The 27224-nt window shown below is 41.9% G+C and overlaps 3 protein-coding genes and 1 long non-coding RNA gene across 5 annotated transcripts; all 4 read right to left on the bottom strand.

Annotated features, from left to right (window-relative positions):
• Positions 1-639: 639 nt before the first annotated feature.
• On the bottom strand, positions 640-2738 carry LOC309716865 (TBC1 domain family member 2A-like; the record flags this gene model as incomplete). The annotated part of the gene is made up of 4 exons (XM_082550941.1): positions 640-1258; positions 1588-1709; positions 2334-2555; positions 2604-2738. The coding sequence occupies 4 exons, from the start codon at positions 2736-2738 to the stop codon at positions 1057-1059; spliced, it is 681 nt and encodes a 226-aa protein (XP_082407067.1). The 3' UTR covers positions 640-1056.
• Positions 2739-14705: 11967 nt separating this feature from the next.
• LOC309691664 (TBC1 domain family member 2A-like) lies at positions 14706-16909 on the bottom strand. The gene is made up of 3 exons (XM_082509519.1): positions 16592-16909; positions 15846-15967; positions 14706-15516 (listed from the first exon to the last, which is right to left on the bottom strand). The coding sequence occupies exons 1-3, from the start codon at positions 16748-16750 to the stop codon at positions 15315-15317; spliced, it is 483 nt and encodes a 160-aa protein (XP_082365645.1). The 5' UTR covers positions 16751-16909; the 3' UTR covers positions 14706-15314.
• Positions 16910-20816: 3907 nt separating this feature from the next.
• LOC309691788 lies at positions 20817-23025 on the bottom strand. Of its 2 annotated transcripts, XR_014272112.1 has the most exons (4): positions 22839-23025; positions 21627-21781; positions 21190-21521; positions 20817-20918 (listed from the first exon to the last, which is right to left on the bottom strand). It is a non-coding gene; the product is annotated as an uncharacterized lncRNA (long non-coding RNA). The 2 variants fall into 2 exon arrangements; XR_014272111.1 differs by having other exon boundaries at positions 21190-21781.
• Positions 23026-24915: 1890 nt separating this feature from the next.
• Positions 24916-26756, bottom strand: LOC309716858 (TBC1 domain family member 2A-like; the record flags this gene model as incomplete). The annotated part of the gene is made up of 4 exons (XM_082550928.1): positions 26671-26756; positions 26193-26583; positions 25447-25568; positions 24916-25117 (listed from the first exon to the last, which is right to left on the bottom strand). The coding sequence occupies exons 2-4, from the start codon at positions 26349-26351 to the stop codon at positions 24916-24918; spliced, it is 483 nt and encodes a 160-aa protein (XP_082407054.1). The 5' UTR covers positions 26352-26583; positions 26671-26756.
• Between the last annotated feature and the right edge of the window lie 468 nt (positions 26757-27224).

The raw sequence follows: 27224 nt of genomic DNA, 5'->3' as shown, positions 1-27224 counted from the left end.
TCATGTGTGCCTTTCTCTTGTTTTGTATGTATTTCTCGTTTGTTATTTATTCCTATTTTATTCCTGCAATTGGTATGGAATTCATTTTTTTAAAAATTGATCAGTGTTTTGAAATTAGATGTGATGAAGATGTGACCTTAATTTACAAAATCAACATCATGTTGGATTCAATGAGACATGAAACTAGTGCATGAAACAGGTCTCAGTAAATGTTCTCATAGACTGCAATACACTGCCCCCTGCTGGTCATTATAAAGTCTGCAGATGTCATTTGACATGAATGTCATATTTGTGAAACAAAATAAAGGACTCTGTAAAATAAATGAAAATCAAATATTTATATACAGAATATTTATGTACAAATGCTGAAAAAGACATTTGAACAAGATGCACACCCAGTAAAATTTAAAAAAAAAAGAAAAGTCAGTTTTATCATGTGACTATCATGCTGTCATTTCCGCACAATGCACTTTACACCAGATCAAAATAAAACACTGTGAGGTCGTTCTAACCGGAAGCCCAGAGAGCTTCGACAATGCAGCACAATGCCCTGAAGCATCAGCATCAAAATATACTTCAAGTACCAAAAAGAACTCATTGCGCAGAATGCCCTATTTTTGAATAGCTGGACATTTTAATTACTTTATCACCAGCTGTGACTACAGCTGATAATCAACCATGTTTCATAGGGATGTGACTACATTTAGAAATGTCACGCATTTTTAGGTATAAAGCAAAAGATGCAATGAAATAAATAAGCTATCACATATTAATCCAAATGAATTCACTGAAATACATCTGCACATTTCTGCAGCCTGACTTATTACACACGTGAACACAGTACACATTTGTTTACTGCAAGCTTGTTTCAGAGATGTGATGCAGTTAAATCTGTATGCGTCTGTTTCCTTGTAGTGTTAGTAGAGATGGTGAACCTGACACAATCCTGTGTTTGGTGTGAAGGAAACCAGTTAACAGCCGGTTTAGTAAAATTCTCTTGAACTCATGGAAAACTCATCGTCGTCTCGAAGTGAGCAGCTGAAGCGTCCCGTGTGATCAGAGGTCCTCGTCGTCCTCGCTCACCATGACGTCGAGCTCTTTGTCTTTCTGTACGACGCTCTCGGTGATGAACTCCTTGTGCTGCTCCTCCAGCTCACGCAGCTCCGCCTGCAGGCGCTCCAGGTGGAGCACTCGCCGGTTCCTCAGCAGCCGGCTGGGGAATGGGTTCATGTCGTTGAAGGCGATGCTGGTCAGCTTCCTGCATGGACACACGCAGGTGGAAAGGACTCGATCACCAACACAGAGGAACTGGAAACTGATCAGCTTGAGTGTTTCTGTTTTATGCTGCTTGATACTTCAGGTACTGCAGTTTGAGCAGGAAATACTGGACTGACTGGACCACATGTATCCGAGAGCTGCAGATACTTAAAAATCTTTAAATCGTTGTTACTGTGATCAGGGAAATTTAAACTTCTCACAAAATTTCAGTAAAAAGGGTTTGAAGCTCAAAGATTCAACAGCTACATCCACTACACTTCTGAGAGTGTAACAGCTCGTAGATTAAGGCGGGTGGAGGCGAGTGCGTACCTGGCATTGGAGACGGTCTTTGTGAAGAAGCGTAGGTACTGGTAGATCTCCACGCTGTCGTGAATCTTCAGGATGTCGTCCTCTTTGTATTTGAACAGAGCCAGAGTGTATCTGAAGATCACCTGCAGCACAGACACGCATTTCATAACAGGACACTCACGCCACACAATTAATTGGAAACTTTGAGGAGGTGAGTCATAAAATTACTCTTTCAGTTGTGGTGCAGTTGGGCCCTTTACTCATTACAGCTCTGATCGATTTCCAATAAGCCACTTGGTTCCTCAGTTGCCAGATAATATTAACTTACTTGGTAGTTGAGCTTTAAGTTTAAATTAAACTTTTGGGTTGGATCTACGTGGCTGAAGCTGTTGTCAGCATTTATCCCTGTGTGGTATATATTTCTGTGTCTGAACTGTGATTTTATTTCCTGAGACAAACGATGTAAAAGCTGTGCTGCATTTGTCACATTGCAGAAACAAGCCCAAAGCCATTGTCCCGCTCATCGTCTGGATTTACGCTGCTTGTGGTAGACTGTGAGGTCGTTACTAGAATGATCTGCTTTCCCACTCCTATTTCATGTCACATGACAGTTCCCCATGCTTAGTAAACAATGTCTTATTACTCCTAAAATGTAAATAAAGACATCTAAAGGTGAAAACAAAATCATTTTTGTTTCCATGGACACTACTGTGGTGCATTCAAGTGTTGTCTGCATTTCTGTCATGGTGTGTTCGGGTGTATGGTACCTTGGTACCCTCATACAGGAAGGCGTCCCACAGAGGCATCAGGATGTCGCTGGGCAGACTCTCCACAAAAACCACCAGGAACCAGTTGAAGGTGACCAGAGAGACGTCAATGTTGTGATCCTCAAAGTGAGATGCCAGGCGAGGAAGCTTCTCCGCCATGAAGTCCTTCAGCACGCGCTGGTCCGCCTGAGCACAAAGACTCACAGAGATCAGCCTCACTGATCACTAAAACAGATCACAGCAGGCAAGCAGGTGAGTGTGTCTGCTGACCTGAGAGGCCACCAGATTCTTGGTGTAGTAGTCCTGAGGCATGATGGCTTCCACCACTGCCACCAGACACCAGAAGGCGTCTTCGTCACTTTGGAGGACCAGCAGAGCGAGGGCCGCTAACCTGTGGACATTCATGGAAGGTGAGGTTCTGCCTGGAAGGCGGGTCCACATAAGAACTCAGATATAAAATTTATACTTTTGTTCTGACCTGTTGAGTACCTGGCAGTAGCCAATGGCAGGGTTATGCCCGGAGAAGGCCAGAAGGATGCGGCGGAGCTGCTGGAGGGCAGGGCTGAAGGGTGGGGCTGGAGGGCGGGGCTGGACGGCGAGGAGAAGTGCTGATTGGTCGTCAGGGTTCGGTGAAGGTCCAGCTGGACCTGCCTGGAGGCAGGATTAGGAGCTGTCCGACTCTTCTCACACAGCTGGAAACAGAACAGGATTACTGAGTGCTCGCCAGCATTCCCAACAGGAAGGAGGAGGAGCCACCTGTGCTCAGGTGCGGATAAAGCACTCTGTTGGCAGAGGTATGAAAATGCGCAGTAAAATCTAACGTGCATAGCTAACTTCATCAACGACATTTTGGGAGGAATAATCACACATCAGCCTTCGGCCATTTTTTGATGAACGCATACGCCCCCTAGAGCGCGCTAACTTTATTAACAGCCACACAAATGTAAAGCACACATCAAACATAAATAAACCATTTGACTGTCTCCATAATTGAGCATTTTCTCTTCTTATTTCAACACCCCCACTTGCTCTCATATTATGATGCTCTTAAGTAAACAAAAAAAAACAACAAACAAAAGGTTTCTTCCTCAGTACTGTATACATGTTCGTATACCATGTTAATGCCCAAACATAAACTTCTCAAACTTGAACAGCTTAACTTTTGTTGCAGGCTTTGTCATTACATCTGCAACCATCTCTTCTGTTGAACAATAATCCAGAGTTATTTTTCCTGCACTCACAGTTGATCTCACAAAGTTGTACTTTATGTCAACATGTTTACATCTCTGTCTCGTCACAGGATTCTTCGCCAACGCAATTGCACCCTGATTATCTTCATGAACTTTTGGCGGTGCATATTTTTGTCCATCAATACCTTGTAACAGTTGCATTAGGTACAAAACTTCTTGTAGGGTCGCAGCTAAAGCCATGTACTCCGCTTCACAGGTAGATAATGCAACAGTAGGTTGTCTTTTGGTTTTCCATGAGATTAAAGGACCATCTACAGACAAGCTTATGCAATAACCAGTTGTACTCCGTCTGTCTGTTACATCAGCTGCCCAATCAGCATCGCTGTATGCCCACAACCTCAGTTCTTTGTTGTCACATTTCCTGTAACACAGTTCTTTCTCGGTTGTCCCTTTCAGATACCTCAGTACTAGAGCAGGGCGATATGGCCAAAAATATTTATCACGATATATATTTGAAAATTTGCGATAACGATATAACTGACGATATAATTGATGCGAGACAAAATACAACTCCACAACATTACTAGCGCAAAAAGAAAACCTTCCATTTATTTTCACTTAAATAAGAAGCTGGTTTTTATGTACATTAAAGCTTTATAAAAATGTAACAGTGCAAATACAAATTCCTTGCTGAAAGTTTAACCAAAAGGCATTTCCAGTAGAAATGGGCTGACATATCCTGAGCATAACCATATATAATATCCACTGAAGTTAAAAAGAGGTGCTTTGCAAAATTAAACTGCAGTATGCAATACGTATTTTTCGGACCATAAGGTGCACGGGATTATAACGCACATCAAGCGAAACAAAGCAGTCAGATAAATCAAACTTTATTAAACTCATTCTTCTTGCTTCTTCCACTTCTGTACCATTGATTCATTAATGTTGAATTCTCTGGCAGCTGCTCTATTCCCATGTTGTTGCAGTATATTAATGACTAACCTCGTATTGTGGATGGATTATCTCAGTTGTTCTCCTGACTGAAGTTTGGTCCGTTTACAGCACCCTGCCATGCGATTGCATTTGTCTCTAACCATGAGGAACCTTAACGTTAACTTTTATAAGTGGAAAAGTGTTAGTGTTCGTCCTCCAGCTTCCCTGTTTATGTTATGCTAACATAGCTGTGTCGCTAGCGATTACGTAGCACATCATTATATACCAGCTAGCCCAACTTCAGTAACCCTACAAACGTCACTGCTTTTAGTTTCCTGTCTTCATTTATGTTGGAAGTGATAGCAGAGCTGTACGTTTGATTTTTTTCAGAAATCTCTCAGTCAGAACATGCAATATCATGCTTAGGTAACTAGCGAGCTAACTTCCGCTAGCTTCCCGCTAACTTCTAACTCTGTTAAATGTAATAAATTTTGTTTTAATGGATGCCTGGAAGTTAAACTTCATAGTTACACCTGGTAAAGCAGCAATGCTGATCGTTTTATTAAAGATGAAAGAATTTAGACAGTTTTTAACGCTCAGTGATGCTGCAGTGTTCGTTTGAACTGAAGAATTAAGGAGTTTAGGACCCAGATTACTCCCAGATTTAAGAGCATCTTAGTCCGACAAATACGACAATAACGACGGCCGCTTGCATGTTCTGCAAAAAAATGTGCTTTGTCGTGTATCTGACGGACAAACACCAAACCAGTTCCACATCACTGAAGTTGCACCATTTTTACAAACCAATTCTGGTTCATCTGTTTCACTCAACAATCGGCCATGTGCGTATGAAAACAAAGGCACTGCGCATGCGCGTTTTACTCATATTCTATCGCGATATTTCATTTTCCTATTGTTGCCTAACATTATACCGGTATTACCGTGAACGGTATAATATGGCCCAGCCCTACTCAGTACATGTTTTACTGTAGTCCATTTGTCTTCAGTTGGCTCAGTAAAGTACTGTGAAAGTTTACTGACTATAAAACTCAAGTCCGGTCTTGTGCATGTAGCCAAATAGATCAGACTACCAACTGCCTCTCTGTACCTTTTGACATCACTCATCTTTTCTGCATCATCAGCATAGTTCAGTTTTTGCTCACAAGGTGTCTGTCTTTCTTTACAATCCTGCATGTTGAATCTTTCAAGTATTTTTTCCACATATTGTTTTTGTGACATTTTTACACAGTTATCACTCTGGTCAAAATCTATACCAATGAAATGTCTCAGTTTACCCAAATCCTTCATTTTGAATTTTGCTGCAAGCATTTTCTTCACAACAGTTAGTTCACTTTCATCACTAGCAGCAATGATCAGGTCATCTACCCATACAATCAGAATCACCTTCTTATTTTCTGTCATTTTTGTGTAAACACAATGGTCAGCGGGGTTTTGCACAAAGTCGTTCTCACTCAGATATTCATGCAACAACTTGTTCCAATTCCGGCCTGATTGTTTTAGCCCATATAGCGACTTTTTCAACTTGCACACCAGTTTTTCATTTGTGTCGGATTTTACCTCATAACCCTCAGGTTGTTCCATGAATACCTCACAATCTATTGGTGCATGAAGATAGGCAGCTTTAACATCCATCTGGTGTAAAAGCATGTTTTCTTGTGCTGCCTTTTGCATCAACACTCTGATACTAGTCAGGTTAGCAGTAGGGGAAAATGTTTCTTCATAATCCACACCTATCCTCTGACTATATCCTTTAGCAACATAACGTGCCTTGTACTTCTCAGATCCATCAACATTGTCTTCTTACCCTCAGGCAAAGTGGTTAAGGTAAATGTGTCATTTTCTCTTAGTGATTGCATCTCTTCATCCATTGCACTGACCCATTTCTCTGAGTTAGATGAAGTTATTGCTTCCTTGAATGTTTGGGGAATGTTACACATTGCTCTGTAACAATAATCCATGTTTGTAAGTACTTGATCACAATCCTCCTTATCAGTAACATATTCACTTAAATACCCAGGCCTCTTTCTCACTCTGGAAGGATACCTTGCAGCCTCGCAGTCGAGTTGATTCTCCTGTGACTGGCTGCTCATCTCAGACATGCTTACTGGGATCTGTTCCTGAGTATCTGTGTGTTCTGTACTCACATCAGTCTGTTCTCTGGTCTTGGTGAACCTGTTTGGTGTCTCAAAGTCACCCTCATCATCTGGCACCTTGTCAGTCTGTGTTTGTCTCTCTACTCTTGTTTTAGTCTCAAACTTCACCAGTCTATGCTTCTGTACTTTCCCACTGCCCGGGTAGTAGACCATATAAGCTGGACTGTTCTTGTCATATCCAACAAAAATTCCTTTCTCACACCTTGAGTCTAGTTTTCTCTTGTTCTGCCTGTAGGCATAACACACTGACCCAAATGTCTGCATCCTGGAAAGGTTTGGCCTTCTTCCTGTCAGCATTAAATATGGTGTCTGTTCTGTGCGTCTGTTAAAACATCTATTCCTCACTACAGCTGCTGTTTGCGCTGCGTAAGTCCACAACTCTTTAGGTAACTGTTTCTCTATTAACATACACCTGGCCATATCAAAAAGAGTACGCCAATTGCGTTCTGCAGTACCATTTTGGTGTGGTGAGTATGGTGCTGAGGTCTCATGCCTGATTCCATTTTTGCTAAGGAGTGCCTGATACTCATTTCCCATAAACTCTGTTCCATTGTCAGACCTGATACATTTAACTTGCCCATACGGGGCTGTATCAGCCAAAAACTTCTGTGTTGCTTTTGCTGTGTCACTCTTATTTTTCAGAAAATACACAAACACTGCACTGGAATAGTCATCAGTGAATGATAGTGCAAATCTATATCCATCTCTGGACTCTGAGTCTACTGGACCAGCTAGATCTGTGTGTACCAGCTCTAAGGCGGTTTTGGCTCGTGCATCAGGGTCCCTGTTTCTAGTTTGAACAAACTTTCCCTGTGTGCACACTTCACAATGCAAGACAGATTTGTCTGTTTTTCCTTTGATTGCCATACCATCAACAACCCCCTGTAATTTCTGAATGTCATCATAATTACAGTGACCAAGAATTTCATGCCATGTTTGCATGTCATAGCAACCCTTACACTGGTCTTTACCTTCAGTGTTTACTGTTTGTAGGTAGTACAGTCTGTTGTACTCATATATTGGGAACCTTGTACCGTCTTTGTGTCGCAGGGTGTCTTTTCCTTGCTTGAAGATCATAGTTGCTCCATTTGAGGTAGCTGCTTTCACAGAGAAGATGTCTTGTGGATACGATGGGATGTACAGTGCCTGTTTCAAGGTTGTTTTGTGGCACTGCCCCCTGCTGTCCATCAAGCAAAACTCTGCCTCCCCTCTTTGCTCTGCAACTCCAGTGCACTTGGTGCCGTCAGCCAACTCTACGTAGTGTGACTTGGGCTGGAAACTGTCGTCGAATCTCCTGAACGTCGTTATATCTGTAACAATATGCGAAGTTGCCCCTGTGTCCACCATCAGACCCTTTTTGTTGATGCCATGCTCTGACTGGAACGCTGCACCCTCGCTGCTTACCCGGAATGCGTAGTCTTTGCTACCCCACTCCTCGGAAACTTTCCGTGCATTGTCTTGCCGCCCTTTCCGTCTGCATGTTGAGTCCCGATGGGTGGTGCTCGCTACACCACTGCTTGCGCTGACACGTCCTGGCTTTGTGTCCCTTTAGTCCGCATCTGAAACACACTATGTCTGCGTGTGTGACTAAAAAACGGTCATTCGATTTTTCAAACGTGGGATTGTCGCTCGGTCGTGCACGTGCTTTCATGATGTTGTCATCTGACGCTGCGGCGCGCATTTTCTCTGTGTCTTCAAAGCTTCGCAGTTTAGTTTTAAATTCAGCAAAAGTCACTTCAACTTCACTTTGTGTGACATGGATAGCAAACGGTTTGAACGATTCTGGCAGTCCCTTCAAAACCATTGCTACCAATAGCCCATCACTCAAAGTTTCACCAGCATTCCTCAGGGCTGTGATTATTGTCTCTGCTCGTATCACATACTCAGTCACACTCTCACTTTTGGAGCGAAGTGAGTTCTGTGTACAGGCTAATTATACGAGGCTTTCCTTTACCTGCATAATAGTTTCTTAGAATCCCCAGCGCCTTCCGTCCATCATCCGCTGCTTCTCGCATAACAAGAGACAAACTTTTGTCATCCAGAAACTGGATCAGCTCCGCGTAGGCCTCTGCATTCTTTGCTCTCTCTTCTTCTCCCTCCGCGTCGGTAGGCTGCTTCAAAATAATGTCTCTTAAACCTTGCAGACGAAGGTGGCCCAAAAATTTCGTCTCCCATAGTTCGTAATTCTTTTCATCCCCATCAAAAACTAGCCGAGCCCAACGGCTATTTGACTCAGCGGCTCGTCGGCTCATGGCGCTAGCATGGTATGCTAATCCTCACCGAGTGCGCAGTACGTCGCGGCGTTTCTCTCGGTGGCAAAACGACATGGACTCTTTTGGAAAACTTCTTAGCTTCCTGGGCCCATAACCTGTTGGCAGAGGTATGAAAATGCGCAGTAAAATCTAACGTGCATAGCTAACTTCATCAACGACATTTTGGGAGGAATAATCACACATCAGCCTTCGGCCATTTTTTGATGAACGCATACGCCCCCTAGAGCGCGCTAACTTTATTAACAGCCACACAAATGTAAAGCACACATCAAACATAAATAAACCATTTGACTGTCTCCATAATTGAGAGAATTTTCTCTTCTTATTTCAACACACTCTCTCTCTCTACAGCTGTACCTGCTGATAGCGTTGCGTGTGGCACTCTTGGCTTGTCAAAGTTCTGGCTCGGACCAAACAGCGCCACACTCTGCCGATACTCCCGAGGGACGCCTTCACGCACCAGAATTTTGAGCTCAGGTGAGATGATGAAGTCATCGTCGGACCTGCCTGCAAGGTACTGAGCCCAGCGGCTCAGCAGGGGGTGCTCCAGACCCTCCTACAGAGACAATGATGTATGATATAAAAAGAGGATAACCATTATCTGTTAAGCATTATGTTACAATTTAACATAATGTAAAATTGTAACATTGTAAACATAATGTTACAATTTTACATTATGTTACAGTTTAACATAAAGTAAAATTGTAACATGATCAAATGTGTGAACAGATGACACAACTGCAAGGAGTGTGTGTACAAATATCTTTTATTTTAATCAAGCACTTTACGCCATGTAAACAGAATGTTACCATTTAACATTATGTTAAATGGTAACATTGTAAACAGAATGTTACCATTTAACACAATGTAAAATGGTAACATTGTAAACAGAATGTTACCATTTAACATAATGTTAAATGGTAACATTGTAAACAGAATGTTACCATTTAACACAATGTAAAATGGTAACATTGTAAACAGAATGTTACCATTTAACACAATGTAAAATGGTAACATTGTAAACAGAATGTTACCATTTAACACAAGGTAAAATGGTAACATTGTAAACAGAATGTTACCATTTAACACAATGTAAAATGGTAACATTGTAAACAGAATGTTACCATTTAACATAATGTGAAATGGTAACATTGTAAACAGAATGTTGCCATTTAACATTATGTTAAATATAACTAACGGATTTACTTTACCAAATGGACCATCCCGGCCTTGCCGTATTGGTCTATTTGATTCACCTTTGTTTTTATTGTTTATTTTATTTTCACTTGCTACACATAGGACAGACATGACTGGGGGAAAGAAAGGGGAGAAAGAAAGAGGGAAAGAAAAACAGCAGGGAAGAGGAATGGTGATAAAGGGCAAAAAACAAAAACCAACAAAACAAACAGACAAAAAATATATATATCAGTCACTTCAACTCAAAGAAGTCCAGACGCTTTTCTTTCCAAGCTCCTTTGACTGACTGTTAGGACAACTTATTTATTGCAAGCATGCAGTACAAGAATAACTCGATGTTTCTGACTTTGCATTACGAATTGTTTACCCACTGACAAACATTTCAAATGAAATTAAATTAAAAAACAATTTGTGGTAACCTGATTTTAATTCAAAAAGAATCATTAACAACACTTCTTGTAATGGTGTCAAAATCAGCCCAACTTTTATTTTCAAATGCAAAAAGTAAAAGAAAATGAGCCAACATACTGGACACATATAATTGTCAATATAATTGTTTATAAACAATTATACTGTCATCATTGTTACAGATATGGAAACTTTATTAACAATTTGTCCAAGTAAAAAAATGCCCTGCTAATTGTTGGGGTTTTCTCTCCTCTAGCCCTTTCCTTTAAGCTCTTCTTTACATCCCCCCACCTTTTCTTTTTTCTTAATAATATAACAATAAAAACAATTGGCTGCATTTTAAATGTGTCAGATCAATGTCTTTATTCAAGAATACAAGAAATGGTAATAGCTGCATGTGTGTTTGTGTGTGTGCATAATATGCATACTTTACTTGTTGGATCCAAATCCCACAAGGAATCAAATAAAACAAGAAGACAAACAAAAACAAAACAAAAATATATTTCTCTCCCTTCCCAGGTCAGGTTCACAAAAGCATTGCAGCTCTTTATTCCTCTTGTACAGCTCCAGAGTCTGTCAGCCAAAAAGAAACTACTGAGGTTCCAACACCCAGTGTTTCTGTAAACACAGATGAAAATGAACAGTCATCCACATCTAAAAGATTTGTAGATTCGAGGGACCGGTATAATACATCTAGTACATCTTTGTTTAAACCTCAGAACACAAAAAGGGAACAAACCATTGTATACAGATTTAAAAGTGCGCAAAGCAACGAACAGTCACCCTCTGAAACAGCTGAGGTTATCACAACCATTGTTTCTGTAAATACACAGGAACAGTCACCCACCTCAAAAAGATTAGTATATTCAAGGGACCAGTGTATCTACTCTGGTCAAAAGAATCCATGCTTCGTACTGATGTCCACAATTCTTTTTTATTCCTCTCACAATCATGGAGCACCGTGAAAACTAGAAACGAGTAAAATAATATCAATAGCACATATGACATCCATCTCAGCCACTTATTTCTTTTCACAAGGTGCACAAGTGCTTAACAAATAACAGCATAATGTTTTTACCGTGTACGCCTTGTAAAAACAGTAGTAGAAAAGTTGTAGATTCGTGCTCTTGTGGGGGAGACGTATGTTATCCACCACCTCGATAGCTAGCCGAGAGTTCGAGGGTCACTAGAGCCGCCGAGAACGCATGAACTACTTACGATAGGACGTTTTGCCAAAGTAAGACGTTTTGTCAGAACACCGAGTCCTCAGGAGGATGCAGCCCATGAATTTGGACACGATCTCAGATGCACTTCTGGTGTTGTCATGGCAACCCACACAAACATTTCAGCGTCAGCTACAATGAGGCGGAGCCCTTACTGAGACACTGAGCTCAGGTAGAGTGAAAGACAACATTTTTCCGCATCCAAAACAGCAGCGCTGTTCCTGTGACCTCTAGTAAAGCCTCTACTTGGGAAAAGGGAGTCTTTCATCAAAGCATCCTGCAGAAGTTGAATAAAAATATGCAAATGTTCAAATGATGCAACTTAATGAAGGCTGACAGCAGTTGTACTATTTTACATTGCAGCGAACAGGGGTGACCATTATTTTCAACGTTTTTACAGCATTTTTCACATTGAAAGTGAAATAATATAAATAATGTCTCAATTAAATTGCGTTAATATTTAAAAATACAAAAACTACAGCTTTGTTCACAAGCCAATAAAAATGTACTTGGGCCAGTGGTAAATGAAAATAACACTTATTCAGCACCTGGTTGTTGCGGCTGCATCAGGACACCAGATGTTCAGCCTCCATCCTGTAGGCAGACTTATCCCCGTCTGAGAGGAGTCCAATAATGGTGGTGTCATCTGCAAGCTTAATTAATTTGACAGACTGGTGGTTGGAGGTGCGGCAGTTGGTGTACAGGGAGAAGGGCATAGAAGAAAGAACACAGCCCTGAGGGGAGCTCGCGTTGATGGTCCGGGAGTCCAAGACATTCTTCCCCAGCCTCACTGGTTGCTTCCTGTCCGTCAGGAAGTCAGTGATCCACCGGCAGATGGGATCAGGCACATTCATCTGGGAAAGCAATCCTTGAAGAAGGTCTGAAAGGATGGTGTTGAAGGTAGAGCTGAAGTCCACAAACAGGATCCTAGCATAGATTCTGCAGGACAAAGTGTAGGGCCATGTTGATGGCATCGTCTACAGACCTGTTGGCTCTGTATGCAAACTGCAGGGGGTCCAGGAGGGGGGCCGTGAGGGTCTTAAGATAGGAGAGAACCAGGCGCTCAAAAGACTTCCTGACCAGATGTCAGAGCCACAGGTCTGTAGTCTTTTCGTCCAGTGATCTTTGGCTTCTTGAAAGCTATATATGATATAAAAATTATATAAAAACTGTTAATCAGCAAAAGAAATGATATCATAGTTCTTATAAAGAAAGCCTCTATCAATCAAACACCAGCAGTGTAGCAATGTTGTTCACTTACACTGTATATAAAACACTGATTTTGGCTACATCCAGTTTTTACTGTATTATAAACATTTTTTACCATGAAGAGTAAAGTGTTTGGCATTTTTGTCATTGTTATTGAGCTCAGAGATCAGGCCCAGCCCAGTATCTACCTGGTTATGAGCAAGGAGCTGGAGGTGATAACTCAACAATAACCAGGCCATGCATGCATGGATGGATGCATGGATGGATCAGTTTGTAGGCTGTGTGTGGTCAGCAGCAGGCTGCTGGGTGTGGACCAAGAGGGAAAGCCCAGCATGTGAAACCCATCAGCAGAAGGCCAGAACAAAGGTGCACAGACAAACGCAGCCCAGACACTCAGGCAGGACGAGTAAAATAAATGGCAGCAAACACAGTATGATGTGGTAAAATGTGCTTTCTTTCACAAACAGATAGCACAAACAAGAATCACAAGAATCTCCTTTGTGGTTCTTGTTTTTCTTTTGAGTACATTAATAAAAAGTTGAAATAAAGTGGCAATAAAATTCATGCACTGAAGACCACACGAAACCCTAATTCACCCTACTACCTGTTGCCTTCACATTCCATTTGCATCCCTTGTCCACACAATCAAAAATGACCCTTCTTCACTAAAGATCGAACATAAAGCAATTGCATTTTAAATGGAAGCCCATTTTGCATTAAGAAACACTATCAGCAATCAGAAATTGTGTATATCAGAGTTCTCTGTTTTTACTGTCCTGAAAACTGCATTAATTCAGTGGATGCGGTTAGGTTCAAAACAACGTAATATAAGAGGGCAACCAATTCAATCTAAGAGGGATCCAATTTTTATCCATTCATGTACCAGCTACTGGCTTTTTGCTGTTATGTTCTCATATCGCGTGAGAGTTTATTTGCCAGGTGTCAGAAGTCTAATAATGAATAAAGTTCAGGATATGCTTAAAAACTCACCTCAGTATAGCCGTCATCAGAAGGAAGTGCGCTTCACTGACTCATCAACTTGTCTCAGGCTTTCCACAAAGTTTCACAGTTGACCTTAAAGTAAGATGCTGCAAGCTTACCTTGCAGTGTATTACTTTTTAAGGTCTAAAGACCTTAAAGTGCGCTATAGATTGAAGTGATTTGAACTGACAACAGGGCTAATTCAGCACTTCAAGTTAACATCAATAAAAGTTTTTAAATTTATTCTGATTTCCGTTTGTTTTCATTGCCTGTGCTATCTGTTATTTAGTTCAAATTGTGGGTAGATAATGCTGTGCTGTCATGTGACCTGTTCTCTCATGTGTGCCTTTCTCTTGTTTTGTATGTATTTCTCGTTTGTTATTTATTCCTATTTTATTCCTGCAATTGGTATGGAATTCATTTTTTTTAAAAATTGATCAGTGTTTTGAAATTAGATGTGATGAACATGTGACCTTAATTTACAAAATCAACATCATGTTGGATTCAATGAGACATGAAACTAGTGCATGAAACAGGTCTCAGTAAATGTTCTGATAGACTGCAATACACTGCCCCCTGCTGGTCATTATAAAGTCTGCAGATGTCATTTGACATGAATGTCATATTTGTGAAACAAAATAAAGGACTCTGTAAAATAAATGAAAATCAAATATTTATATACAGAATATTTATGTACAAATGCTGAAAAAGACATTTGAACAAGATGCACACCCAGTAAAATTAAAAAAAAAAAGAAAAGTCAGTTTTATCATGTGACTATCATGCTGTCATTTCTGCACAATGCACTTTACACCAGATCAAAATAAAACACTGTGAGGTCGTTCTAACCGGAAGCCCAGAGAGCTTCGACAATGCAGCACAATGCCCTGAAGCATCAGCATCAAAATATACTTCAAGTACCAAAAAGTACTCATTGTGCAGAATGCCCTATTTTTGAATAGCTGGACATTTTAATTACTTTATCACCAGCTGTGACTACAGCTGATAATCAACCATGTTTCATAGGGATGTGACTACATTTAGAAATGTCACGCATTTTTAGGTATAAAGCAAAAGATGCAATGAAATAAATAAGCTATCACATATTAATCCAAATGAATTCACTGAAATACATCTGCACATTTCTGCAGCCTGACTTATTACACACGTGAACACAGTACACATTTGTTTACTGCAAGCTTGTTTCAGAGATGTGATGCAGTTAAATCTGTATGCGTCTGTTTCCTTGTAGTGTTAGTAGAGATGGTGAACCTGACACAATCCTGTGTTTGGTGTGAAGGAAACCAGTTAACAGCCGGTTTAGTGAAATTCTCTTGAACTCATGGAAAACTCATCGTCGTCTCGAAGTGAGCAGCTGAAGCGTCCCGTGTGATCAGAGGTCCTCGTCGTCCTCGCTCACCATGACGTCGAGCTCTTTGTCTTTCCGTACGACGCTCTCGGTGATGAACTCCTTGTGCTGCTCCTCCAGCTCACGCAGCTCCGCCTGCAGGCGCTCCAGGTGGAGCACTCGCCGGTTCCTCAGCAGCCGGCTGGGGAATGGGTTCATGTCGTTGAAGGCGATGCTGGTCAGCTTCCTGCATGGACACACGCAGGTGGAAAGGACTCGATCACCAACACAGAGGAACTGGAAACTGATCAGCTTGAGTGTTTCTGTTTTATGCTGCTTGATACTTCAGGTACTGCAGTTTGAGCAGGAAATACTGGACTGACTGGACCACATGTATCCGAGAGCTGCAGATACTTAAAAATCTTTAAATCGTTGTTACTGTGATCAGGGAAATTTAAACTTCTCACAAAATTTCAGTAAAAAGGGTTTGAAGCTCAAAGATTCAACAGCTACATCCGCTACACTTCTGAGAGTGTAACAGCTCGTAGATTAAGGCGGGTGGAGGCGAGTGCGTACCTGGCATTGGAGACGGTCTTTGTGAAGAAGCGTAGGTACTGGTAGATCTCCACGCTGTCGTGAATCTTCAGGATGTCGTCCTCTTTGTATTTGAACAGAGCCAGAGTGTATCTGAAGATCACCTGCAGCACAGACACGCATTTCATAACAGGACACTCACGCCACACAATTAATTGGAAACTTTGAGGAGGTGAGTCATAAAATTACTCTTTCAGTTGTGGTGCAGTTGGGCCCTTTACTCATTACAGCTCTGATCGATTTCCAATAAGCCACTTGGTTCCTCAGTTGCCAGATAATATTAACTTACTTGGTAGTTGAGCTTTAAGTTTAAATTAAACTTTTGGGTTGGATCTACGTGGCTGAAGCTGTTGTCAGCATTTATCCCTGTGTGGTATATATTTCTGTGTCTGAACTGTGATTTTATTTCCTGAGACAAACGATGTAAAAGCTGTGCTGCATTTGTCACATTGCAGAAACAAGCCCAAAGCCATTGTCCCGCTCATCGTCTGGATTTACGCTGCTTGTGGTAGACTGTGAGGTCGTTACTAGAATGATCTGCTTTCCCACTCCTATTTCATGTCACATGACAGTTCCCCATGCTTAGTAAACAATGTCTTATTACTCCTAAAATGTAAATAAAGACATCTAAAGGTGAAAACAAAATCATTTTTGTTTCCATGGACACTACTGTGGTGCATTCAAGTGTTGTCTGCATTTCTGTCATGGTGTGTTCGGGTGTATGGTACCTTGGTACCCTCATACAGGAAGGCGTCCCACAGAGGCATCAGGATGTCGCTGGGCAGACTCTCCACAAAAACCACCAGGAACCAGTTGAAGGTGACCAGAGAGACGTCAATGTTGTGATCCTCAAAGTGAGATGCCAGGCGAGGAAGCTTCTCCGCCATGAAGTCCTTCAGCACGCGCTGGTCCGCCTGAGCACAAAGACTCACAGAGATCAGCCTCACTGATCACTAAAACAGATCACAGCAGGCAAGCAGGTGAGTGTGTCTGCTGACCTGAGAGGCCACCAGATTCTTGGTGTAGTAGTCCTGAGGCATGATGGCTTCCACCACTGCCACCAGACACCAGAAGGCGTCTTCGTCACTTTGGAGGACCAACAGAGCGAGGGCCGCTAACCTGTGGACATTGATGGAAGGTGACGTTGTGTCTGGAAGGCGGGTCCACATAAGAACTCAGATATAATATTTATATTTTTGTTCTAACCTGTTGAGTCCCTGGCAGCAGCCAATGGCAAGGTTGTGCCAGCCAGCAGGATGCTGCGGAGCTGCTGAAGGGCGGGGCTGGAGTCTGAAAGTAAGAGCTCGTTTAGACTCTATTCTGTGAACAGGCTTGCTCCCACGAATATGTGAATTCATCTGTAAAAGAGTTTAACTCTAATGCACCTGTTCCTCCTGCTCCCTGCTGCAGGGCGGCCTGTTGGACTACGAATTCCAGTGCGGAGCTAAGAAGATCAAAGAGTTGTTCTTGAACCTGCCAAAGTGAGTAACCTCAAATCGGTCCCCAAAGGCCTCAAACCACCACAGTTCAGTCGGTGTCAGTTTTGTTCATGTCATGTCCTCCTTGCGTCTTCCTTTGAGCCTCTCCTCTTTGTCTCATCTCTTTCAGTGTGCTGATCCTCCAGCTGAAGTGGTTTACGTTCACTCCATCGTTCACCGTGGAGAAGAAGAACAGCCCCATTGTTCTGACACAGCAGCTGGTGATCAGCCAGGACACAGCCTTTACTGAAGAGGTAAGGGAAAAGGCACACCGTTCATTTCAAGTATGGATGGAGCCCATTTCTAAGCTAACGGGTGGTGCCGCTGCCCTCTCCCAGTAAACTGCTCGCTATTTGTTGGTCAGCGTGATCAGTCGTTTGGGCTCCTCAGCTTACAGCGGTGAGTGGGTGCTTTCAGACACATGTGCTGAATGCAGGTCAGCTTTGAAAGTTTATGAGACGTTAATAAGTGCGCCTTCTCCTCTCAGGACATTACGTCTGTGACGGCGTTCACCAGATGAGCGGAAGAGACGACGTCACAGACAGCCGGCTCACGTACGATGACGAGTTGGTCTGCCAGACCACGTGTGAGTCTGTGTGTGAGCAGCGGCAGAGAACAGCTTACCTGCTATTCTATAAAAGACAGGTGACATCTCCCAGCAAACAGTCAGCATGTCTGTGCAAATATTCAGTGTAACTTGTAGAAAAACCCTCACACTCAGTTTATTTGTGTTTTTCTTTTTCTATTTCTTACTTTCTTTGCCGCACTAGAAAGGCAGCAGAGTCGGGACTCAGATCTGCAGCAACACCTTCATTGTTATTGTTATTATTGTTGTTAGTACTCTTGTTGTTATGATTGATATTGTTACTGTTATGATCAGTTTTATTATTATTATTATCATTATTAATTTTTTAATACATTTGTTTATCTTTATTATTATTAGTAGTAATGTTGTTGTTTATGTTGTTATTGTTATTATTATTACTGGTATTTTTGACATTATTATTATTATTTTGTTGTTATTGTCATTATTAGTAGAAGTAGTATTAGTTATATCATTTTTATATCAGCCTGGAGTGAACAACATGAAAGCATGGATCCATCCTCCCTCACATTCACAATTCAGGCTGCTGGTGTAATCGTGCGGGGGATATTTTCCTGGTACACTTTGGGACCTTTAAATGCTACAGTCTGAGTATTGTTATGACCACAGTGTACCCTCTTCTGATGGCTGAAAGTAAAAGGGGGTCCAGTACCGGTTCCGGTACCAGGCCTACTGACAATTTAACATAATGTAAAATGGTAACATCGTAAACAGAATGTTACAATTTAACATAATGTAAAATGGTAACATAGTAAACAGAATGTTACAATTTAACATAATGTAAAATGGTAACATAGTAAACAGAATGTTACCATTTAACACAATGTAAAATGGTAACATTGTAAACAGAATGTTACCATTTAACACAATGTAAAATGGTAACATTGTAAACAGAATGTTACCATTTAACACAATGTAAAATGGTAACATTGTAAACAGAATGTTACCATTTAACACAATGTAAAATGGTAACATTGTAAACATAATGTTTCCATTTAACACAATGTGAAATGGTAACATTGTAAACAGAATGTTGCCATTTAACATTATGTTAAATATAACTAACGGATTTACTTTACCAAATGGACCATCCCGGCCTTGCCGTATTGGTCTATTTGATTCACCTTTGTTTTTACTGTTTATTTTATTTTCACTTGCTACACATAGGACAGACATGACTGGGGGAAAGAAAGGGGAGAAAGAAAGAGGGAAAGAAAAACAGCAGGGAAGAGGAATGGTGATAAAGGGCAAAAAACAAAAACCAACAAAACAAACAGACAAAAAATATATATATCAGTCACTTCAACTCAAAGAAGTCCAGACGCTTTTCTTTCCAAGCTCCTTTGACTGACTGTTAGGACAACTTATTTATTGCAAGCATGCAGTACAAGAATAACTCGATGTTTCTGACTTTGCATTACGAATTGTTTACCCACTGACAAACATTTCAAATGAAATTAAATTAAAAAACAATTTGTGGTAACCTGATTTTAATTCAAAAAGAATCATTAACAACACTTCTTGTAATGGTGTCAAAATCAGCCCAACTTTTATTTTCAAATGCAAAAAGTAAAAGAAAATGAGCCAACATACTGGACACATATAATTGTCAATATAATTGTTTATAAACAATTATACTGTCATCATTGTTACAGATATGGAAACTTTATTAACAATTTGTCCAAGTAAAAAAATGCCCTGCTAATTGTTGGGGTTTTCTCTCCTCTAGCCCTTTCCTTTAAGCTCTTCTTTACATCCCCCCACCTTTTCTTTTTTCTTAATAATATAACAATAAAAACAATTGGCTGCATTTTAAATGTGTCAGATCAATGTCTTTATTCAAGAATACAAGAAATGGTAATAGCTGCATGTGTGTTTGTGTGTGTGCATAATATGCATACTTTACTTGTTGGATCCAAATCCCACAAGGAATCAAATAAAACAAGAAGACAAACAAAAACAAAACAAAAATATATTTCTCTCCCTTCCCAGGTCAGGTTCACAAAAGCATTGCAGCTCTTTATTCCTCTTGTACAGCTCCAGAGTCTGTCAGCCAAAAAGAAACTACTGAGGTTCCAACACCCAGTGTTTCTGTAAACACAGATGAAAATGAACAGTCATCCACATCTAAAAGATTTGTAGATTCGAGGGACCGGTATAATACATCTAGTACATCTTTGTTTAAACCTCAGAACACAAAAAGGGAACAAACCATTGTATACAGATTTAAAAGTGCGCAAAGCAACGAACAGTCACCCTCTGAAACAGCTGAGGTTATCACAACCATTGTTTCTGTAAATACACAGGAACAGTCACCCACCTCAAAAAGATTAGTATATTCAAGGGACCAGTGTATCTACTCTGGTCAAAAGAATCCATGCTTCGTACTGATGTCCACAATTCTTTTTTATTCCTCTCACAATCATGGAGCACCGTGAAAACTAGAAACGAGTAAAATAATATCAATAGCACATATGACATCCATCTCAGCCACTTATTTCTTTTCACAAGGTGCACAAGTGCTTAACAAATAACAGCATAATGTTTTTACCGTGTACGCCTTGTAAAAACAGTAGTAGAAAAGTTGTAGGTTCGTGCTCTTGTGGGGGAGACGTATGTTATCCACCACCTCGATAGCTAGCCGAGAGTTCGAGGGTCACTAGAGCCGCCGAGAACGCATGAACTACTTACGGTAGGACGTTTTGCCAAAGTAAGACGTTTTGTCAGAACACCGAGTCCTCAGGAGGATGCAGCCCATGAATTTGGACACGATCTCAGATGCACTTCTGGTGTTGTCATGGCAACCCACACAAACATTTCAGCGTCAGCTACAATGAGGCGGAGCATTTACTGAAACACTGAGCTCAGGTAGAGTGAAAGACAACATTTTTCCGCATCCAAAACAGCAGCGCTGTTCCTGTGACCTCTAGTAAAGCCTCTACTTGGGAAAAGGGAGTCTTTCATCAAAGCATCCTGCAGAAGTTGAATAAAAATATGCAAATGTTCAAATGATGCAACTTAATGAAGGCTGACAGCAGTTGTACTATTTTACATTGCAGCGAACAGGGGTGACCATTATTTTCAACGTTTTTACAGCATTTTTCACATTGAAAGTGAAATAATATAAATAATGTCTCAATTAAATTGCGTTAATATTTAAAAATACAAAAACTACAGCTTTGTTCACAAGCCAATAAAAATATACTTGGGCCAGTGGTAAATGAAAATAACACTTATTCAGCACCTGGTTGTTGCGGCTGCATCAGGACACCAGATGTTCAGCCTCCATCCTGTAGGCAGACTTATCCCCGTCTGAGAGGAGTCCAATAATGGTGGTGTCATCTGCAAGCTTAATTAATTTGACAGACTGGTGGTTGGAGGTGCGGCAGTTGGTGTACAGGGAGAAGGGCATAGAAGAAAGAACACAGCCCTGAGGGGAGCTCGCGTTGATGGTCCGGGAGTCCAAGACATTCTTCCCCAGCCTCACTGATTGCTTCCTGTCCGTCAGGAAGTCAGTGATCCACCGGCAGATGGGATCAGGCACATTCATCTGGGAAAGCAATCCTTGAAGAAGGTCTGAAAGGATGGTGTTGAAGGTAGAGCTGAAGTCCACAAACAGGATCCTAGCATAGATTCTGCAGGACAAAGTGTAGGGCCATGTTGATGGCATCGTCTACAGACCTGTTGGCTCTGTATGCAAACTGCAGGGGGTCCAGGAGGGGGGCCGTGAGGGTCTTAAGATAGGAGAGAACCAGGCGCTCAAAAGACTTCCTGACCAGATGTCAGAGCCACAGGTCTGTAGTCTTTTCGTCCAGTGATCTTTGGCTTCTTGAAAGCTATAAATGATATAAAAATTATATAAAAACTGTTAATCAGCAAAAGAAATGATATCATAGTTCTTATAAAGAAAGCCTCTATCAATCAAACACCAGCAGTGTAGCAATGTTGTTCACTTACACTGTATATAAAACACTGATTTTGGCTACATCCAGTTTTTACTGTATTATAAACATTTTTTACCATGAAGAGTAAAGTGTTTGGCATTTTTGTCATTGTTATTGAGCTCAGAGATCAGGCCCAGCCCAGTATCTACCTGGTTATGAGCAAGGAGCTGGAGGTGATAACTCAACAATAACCAGGCCATGCATGCATGGATGGATGCATGGATGGATCAGTTTGTAGGCTGTGTGTGGTCAGCAGCAGGCTGCTGGGTGTGGACCAAGAGGGAAAGCCCAGCATGTGAAACCCATCAGCAGAAGGCCAGAACAAAGGTGCACAGACAAACGCAGCCCAGACACTCAGGCAGGACGAGTAAAATAAATGGCAGCAAACACAGTATGATGTGGTAAAATGTGCTTTCTTTCACAAACAGATAGCACAAACAAGAATCACAAGAATCTCCTTTGTGGTTCTTGTTTTTCTTTTGAGTACATTAATAAAAAGTTGAAATAAAGTGGCAATAAAATTCATGCACTGAAGACCACACGAAACCCTAATTCACCCTACTACCTGTTGCCTTCACATTCCATTTGCATCCCTTGTCCACACAATCAAAAATGACCCTTCTTCACTAAAGATCGAACATAAAGCAATTGCATTTTAAATGGAAGCCCATTTTGCATTAAGAAACACTATCAGCAATCAGAAATTGTGTATATCAGAGTTCTCTGTTTTTACTGTCCTGAAAACTGCATTAATTCAGTGGATGCGGTTAGGTTCAAAACAACGTAATATAAGAGGGCAACCAATTCAATCTAAGAGGGATCCAATTTTTATCCATTCATGTACCAGCTACTGGCTTTTTGCTGTTATGTTCTCATATCGCGTGAGAGTTTATTTGCCAGGTGTCAGAAGTCTAATAATAAAGCTCCGGCACAACGTGGTCGAAGTTACCCGCATATCGGATCGCATCATGTCAGTGAAGATCGACGCCGACCCGACCGTCCTACGGATTATCTCCTGCTATGCACCACAGACCAACTGCCCCGACGAGGAGAAGACAGAATTCTGGCGCGCCCTCGACGACCACCTGCAAACGATTAGCCCTGAGGAACACGTGGCGGTAGGCGGCGACCTAAATGGACATGTAGGCAAGGGGAGAGACGGATATCACCGATTCCATGGCGGCCAAGGATTTGGGACCAGAAACGACGAGGGTTGCCGGGTACTGGACTACGCAGAGGCCCACGATCTTGCCGTGACCAACACCTTCTTCAAAAAGAAGCCGGCACACCTCATCACGTACTCCAGCGGCGGCAGAGACACCCAAATCGACTACTGGCTAGTCCGAAGACCCCATCTCAGCCTAGTCACGAACGTAAAAGTCATACCATCAACCAATATTGGCCCTCAACATCGGCTACTTGTGATGGATCTCCGACTCAACCTTGGCCAACGACGACGAAGAACACCAACCACGACGGTGGAGAAGATCAAGTGGTGGCGCCTCCCTGAGGGATCCAATTTTTATCCATTCATGTACCAGCTACTGGCTTTTTGCTGTTATGTTCTCATATCGCATGAGAGTTTATTTGCCAGGTGTCAGAAGTCTAATAATGAATAAAGTTCAGGATATGCTTAAAAACTCACCTCAGTATAGCCGTCATCAGAAGGAAGTGCGCTTCACTGACTCATCAACTTGTCTCAGGCTTTCCACAAAGTTTCACAGTTGACCTTAAAGTAAGATGCTGCAAGCTTACCTTGCAGTGTATTACTTTTTAAGGTCTAAAGACCTTAAAGTGCGCTATAGATTGAAGTGATTTGAACTGACAATAGGGCTAATTCAGCACTTCAAGTTAACATCAATAAAAGTTTTTAAATTTATTCTGATTTCCGTTTGTTTTCATTGCCTGTGCTATCTGTTATTTAGTTCAAATTGTGGGTAGATAATGCTGTGCTGTCATGTGACCTGTTCTCTCATGTGTGCCTTTCTCTTGTTTTGTATGTATTTCTCGTTTGTTATTTATTCCTATTTTATTCCTGCAATTGGTATGGAATTCATTTTTTAAAAAAATTGATCAGTGTTTTGAAATTAGATGTGATGAAGATGTGACCTTAATTTACAAAATCAACATCATGTTGGATTCAATGAGACATGAAACTAGTGCATGAAACAGGTCTCAGTAAATGTTCTGATAGACTGCAATACACTGCCCCCTGCTGGTCATTATAAAGTCTGCAGATGTCATTTGACATGAATGTCATATTCGTGAAACAAAATAAAGGACTCTGTAAAATAAATGAAAATCAAATATTTATATACAGAATATTTATGTACAAATGCTGAAAAAGACATTTGAACAAGATGCACACCCAGTAAAATAAAAAAAAAAGAAAAGTCAGTTTTATCATGTGACTATCATGCTGTCATTTCCGCACAATGCACTTTACACCAGATCAAAATAAAACACTGTGAGGTCGTTCTAACCGGAAGCCCAGAGAGCGTCGACAATGCAGCACAATGCCCTGAAGCATCAGCATCAAAATATACTTCAAGTACCAAAAAGTACTCATTGCGCAGAATGCCCTATTTTTGAATAGCTGGACATTTAATTACTTTATCACCAGCTGTGACTACAGGTGATAATCAACCATGTTTCATAGGGATGTGACTACATTTAGAAATGTCACGCATTTTTAGGTATAAAGCAAAAGATGCAATGAAATAAATAAGCTATCACATATTAATCCAAATGAATTCACTGAAATACATCTGCACATTTCTGCAGCCTGACTTATTACACACGTGAACACAGTACACATTTGTTTACTGCAAGCTTGTTTCAGAGATGTGATGCAGTTAAATCTGTATACGTCTGTTTCCTTGTAGTGTTAGTAGAGATGGTGAACCTGACACAATCCTGTGTTTAGTGTGAAGGAAACCAGTTAACAGCCGGTTTAGTAAAATTCTCTTGAACTCATGGAAAACTCATCGTCGTCTCGAAGTGAGAAGCTGAAGCGTCCCGTGTGATCAGAGGTCCTCGTCGTCCTCGCTCACCATGACGTCGAGCTCTTTGTCTTTCCGTACGACGCTCTCGGTGATGACCTCCTTGTGCTGCTCCTCCAGCTCACGCAGCTCCGCCTGCAGGCGCTCCAGGTGGAGCACTCGCCGGTTCCTCAGCAGCCGGCTGGGGAATGGGTTCATGTCGTTGAAGGCGATGCTGGTCAGCTTCCTGCATGGACACACGCAGGTGGAAAGGACTCGATCACCAACACAGAGGAACTGGAAACTGATCAGCTTGAGTGTTTCTGTTTTATGCTGCTTGATACTTCAGGTACTGCAGTTTGAGCAGGAAATACTGGACTGACTGGACCACATGTATCCGAGAGCTGCAGATACTTAAAAATCTTTAAATCGTTGTTACTGTGATCAGGGAAATTTAAACTTCTCACAAAATTTCAGTAAAAAGGGTTTGAAGCTCAAAGATTCAACAGCTACATCCGCTACACTTCTGAGAGTGTAACAGCTCGTAGATTAAGGCGGGTGGAGGCGAGTGCGTACCTGGCATTGGAGACGGTCTTTGTGAAGAAGCGTAGGTACTGGTAGATCTCCACGCTGTCGTGAATCTTCAGGATGTCGTCCTCTTTGTATTTGAACAGAGCCAGAGTGTATCTGAAGATCACCTGCAGCACAGACACGCATTTCATAACAGGACACTCACGCCACACAATTAATTGGAAACTTTGAGGAGGTGAGTCATAAAATTACTCTTTCAGTTGTGGTGCAGTTGGGCCCTTTACTCATTACAGCTCTGATCGATTTCCAATAAGCCACTTGGTTCCTCAGTTGCCAGATAATATTAACTTACTTGGTAGTTGAGCTTTAAGTTTAAATTAAACTTTTGGGTTGGATCTACGTGGCTGAAGCTGTTGTCAGCATTTATCCCTGTGTGGTATATATTTCTGTGTCTGAACTGTGATTTTATTTCCTGAGACAAACGATGTAAAAGCTGTGCTGCATTTGTCACATTGCAGAAACAAGCCCAAAGCCATTGTCCCGCTCATCGTCTGGATTTACGCTGCTTGTGGTAGACTGTGAGGTCGTTACTAGAATGATCTGCTTTCCCACTCCTATTTCATGTCACATGACAGTTCCCCATGCTTAGTAAACAATGTCTTATTACTCCTAAAATGTAAATAAAGACATCTAAAGGTGAAAACAAAATCATTTTTGTTTCCATGGACACTACTGTGGTGCATTCAAGTGTTGTCTGCATTTCTGTCATGGTGTGTTCGGGTGTATGGTACCTTGGTACCCTCATACAGGAAGGCGTCCCACAGAGGCATCAGGATGTCGCTGGGCAGACTCTCCACAAAAACCACCAGGAACCAGTTGAAGGTGACCAGAGAGACGTCAATGTTGTGATCCTCAAAGTGAGATGCCAGGCGAGGAAGCTTCTCCGCCATGAAGTCCTTCAGCACGCGCTGGTCCGCCTGAGCACAAAGACTCACAGAGATCAGCCTCACTGATCACTAAAACAGATCACAGCAGGCAAGCAGGTGAGTGTGTCTGCTGACCTGAGAGGCCACCAGATTCTTGGTGTAGTAGTCCTGAGGCATGATGGCTTCCACCACTGCCACCAGACACCAGAAGGCGTCTTCGTCACTTTGGAGGACCAGCAGAGCGAGGGCCGCTAACCTGTGGACATTCATGGAAGGTGAGGTTCTGCCTGGAAGGCGGGTCCACATAAGAACTCAGATATAAAATTTATACTTTTGTTCTGACCTGTTGAGTACCTGGCAGTAGCCAATGGCAGGGTTATGCCCGGAGAAGGCCAGAAGGATGCGGCGGAGCTGCTGGAGGGCGGGGCTGGAGGGCGGGGCTGGACGGCGAGGAGAAGTGCTGATTGGTCGTCAGGGTTCGGTGAAGGTCCAGCTGGACCTGCCTGGAGGCAGGATTAGGAGCTGTCCGACTCTTCTCACACAGCTGGAAACAGAACAGGATTACTGAGTGCTCGCCAGCATTCCCAACAGGAAGAAGGAGGAGCCACCTGTGCTCAGGTGCGGATAAAGCACTCTCTCTCTCTACAGCTGTACCTGCTGATAGCGTTGCATGTGGCACTCTTGGCTTGTCAAAGTTCTGGCTCGGACCAAACAGCGCCACACTCTCTGCCGATACTCCCGAGGGACGCCTTCACGCACCAGAATTTTGAGCTCAGGTGAGATGATGAAGTCATCGTCGGACCTGCCTGCAAGGTACTGAACCCAGCGGCTCAGCAGGGAGTGCTCCAGACCCTCCTACAGAGACAATGATGTATGATATAAAAAGAGGATAACCAT

This window comes from Aulonocara stuartgranti (genome assembly GCF_965226115.1).
Source record: "Aulonocara stuartgranti genome assembly, chromosome: 2".
NCBI classification, from domain to species: domain Eukaryota; kingdom Metazoa; phylum Chordata; class Actinopteri; order Cichliformes; family Cichlidae; genus Aulonocara; species Aulonocara stuartgranti.
Note: the sequence above shows the minus strand (reverse complement) of the source record. Positions and strands in the feature narration are given on the sequence as shown.

Excerpts from the sequence above, each read along its gene's own strand:
- LOC309691664 (XM_082509519.1), bottom strand. The coding sequence starts at position 16,750 with ATGGCGGAGAAGCTTCCTCGCCTGGCATCTCACTTTGAGGATCACAAC. Across the intron at positions 15,968-16,591 it reads TCCTGTATGAGGGTACCAAG|GTGATCTTCAGATACACTCT; the intron begins GTACCATACACC and ends TCTGTGCTGCAG. Across the intron at positions 15,517-15,845 it reads AAGACCGTCTCCAATGCCAG|GAAGCTGACCAGCATCGCCT; the intron begins GTACGCACTCGC and ends GTGTCCATGCAG.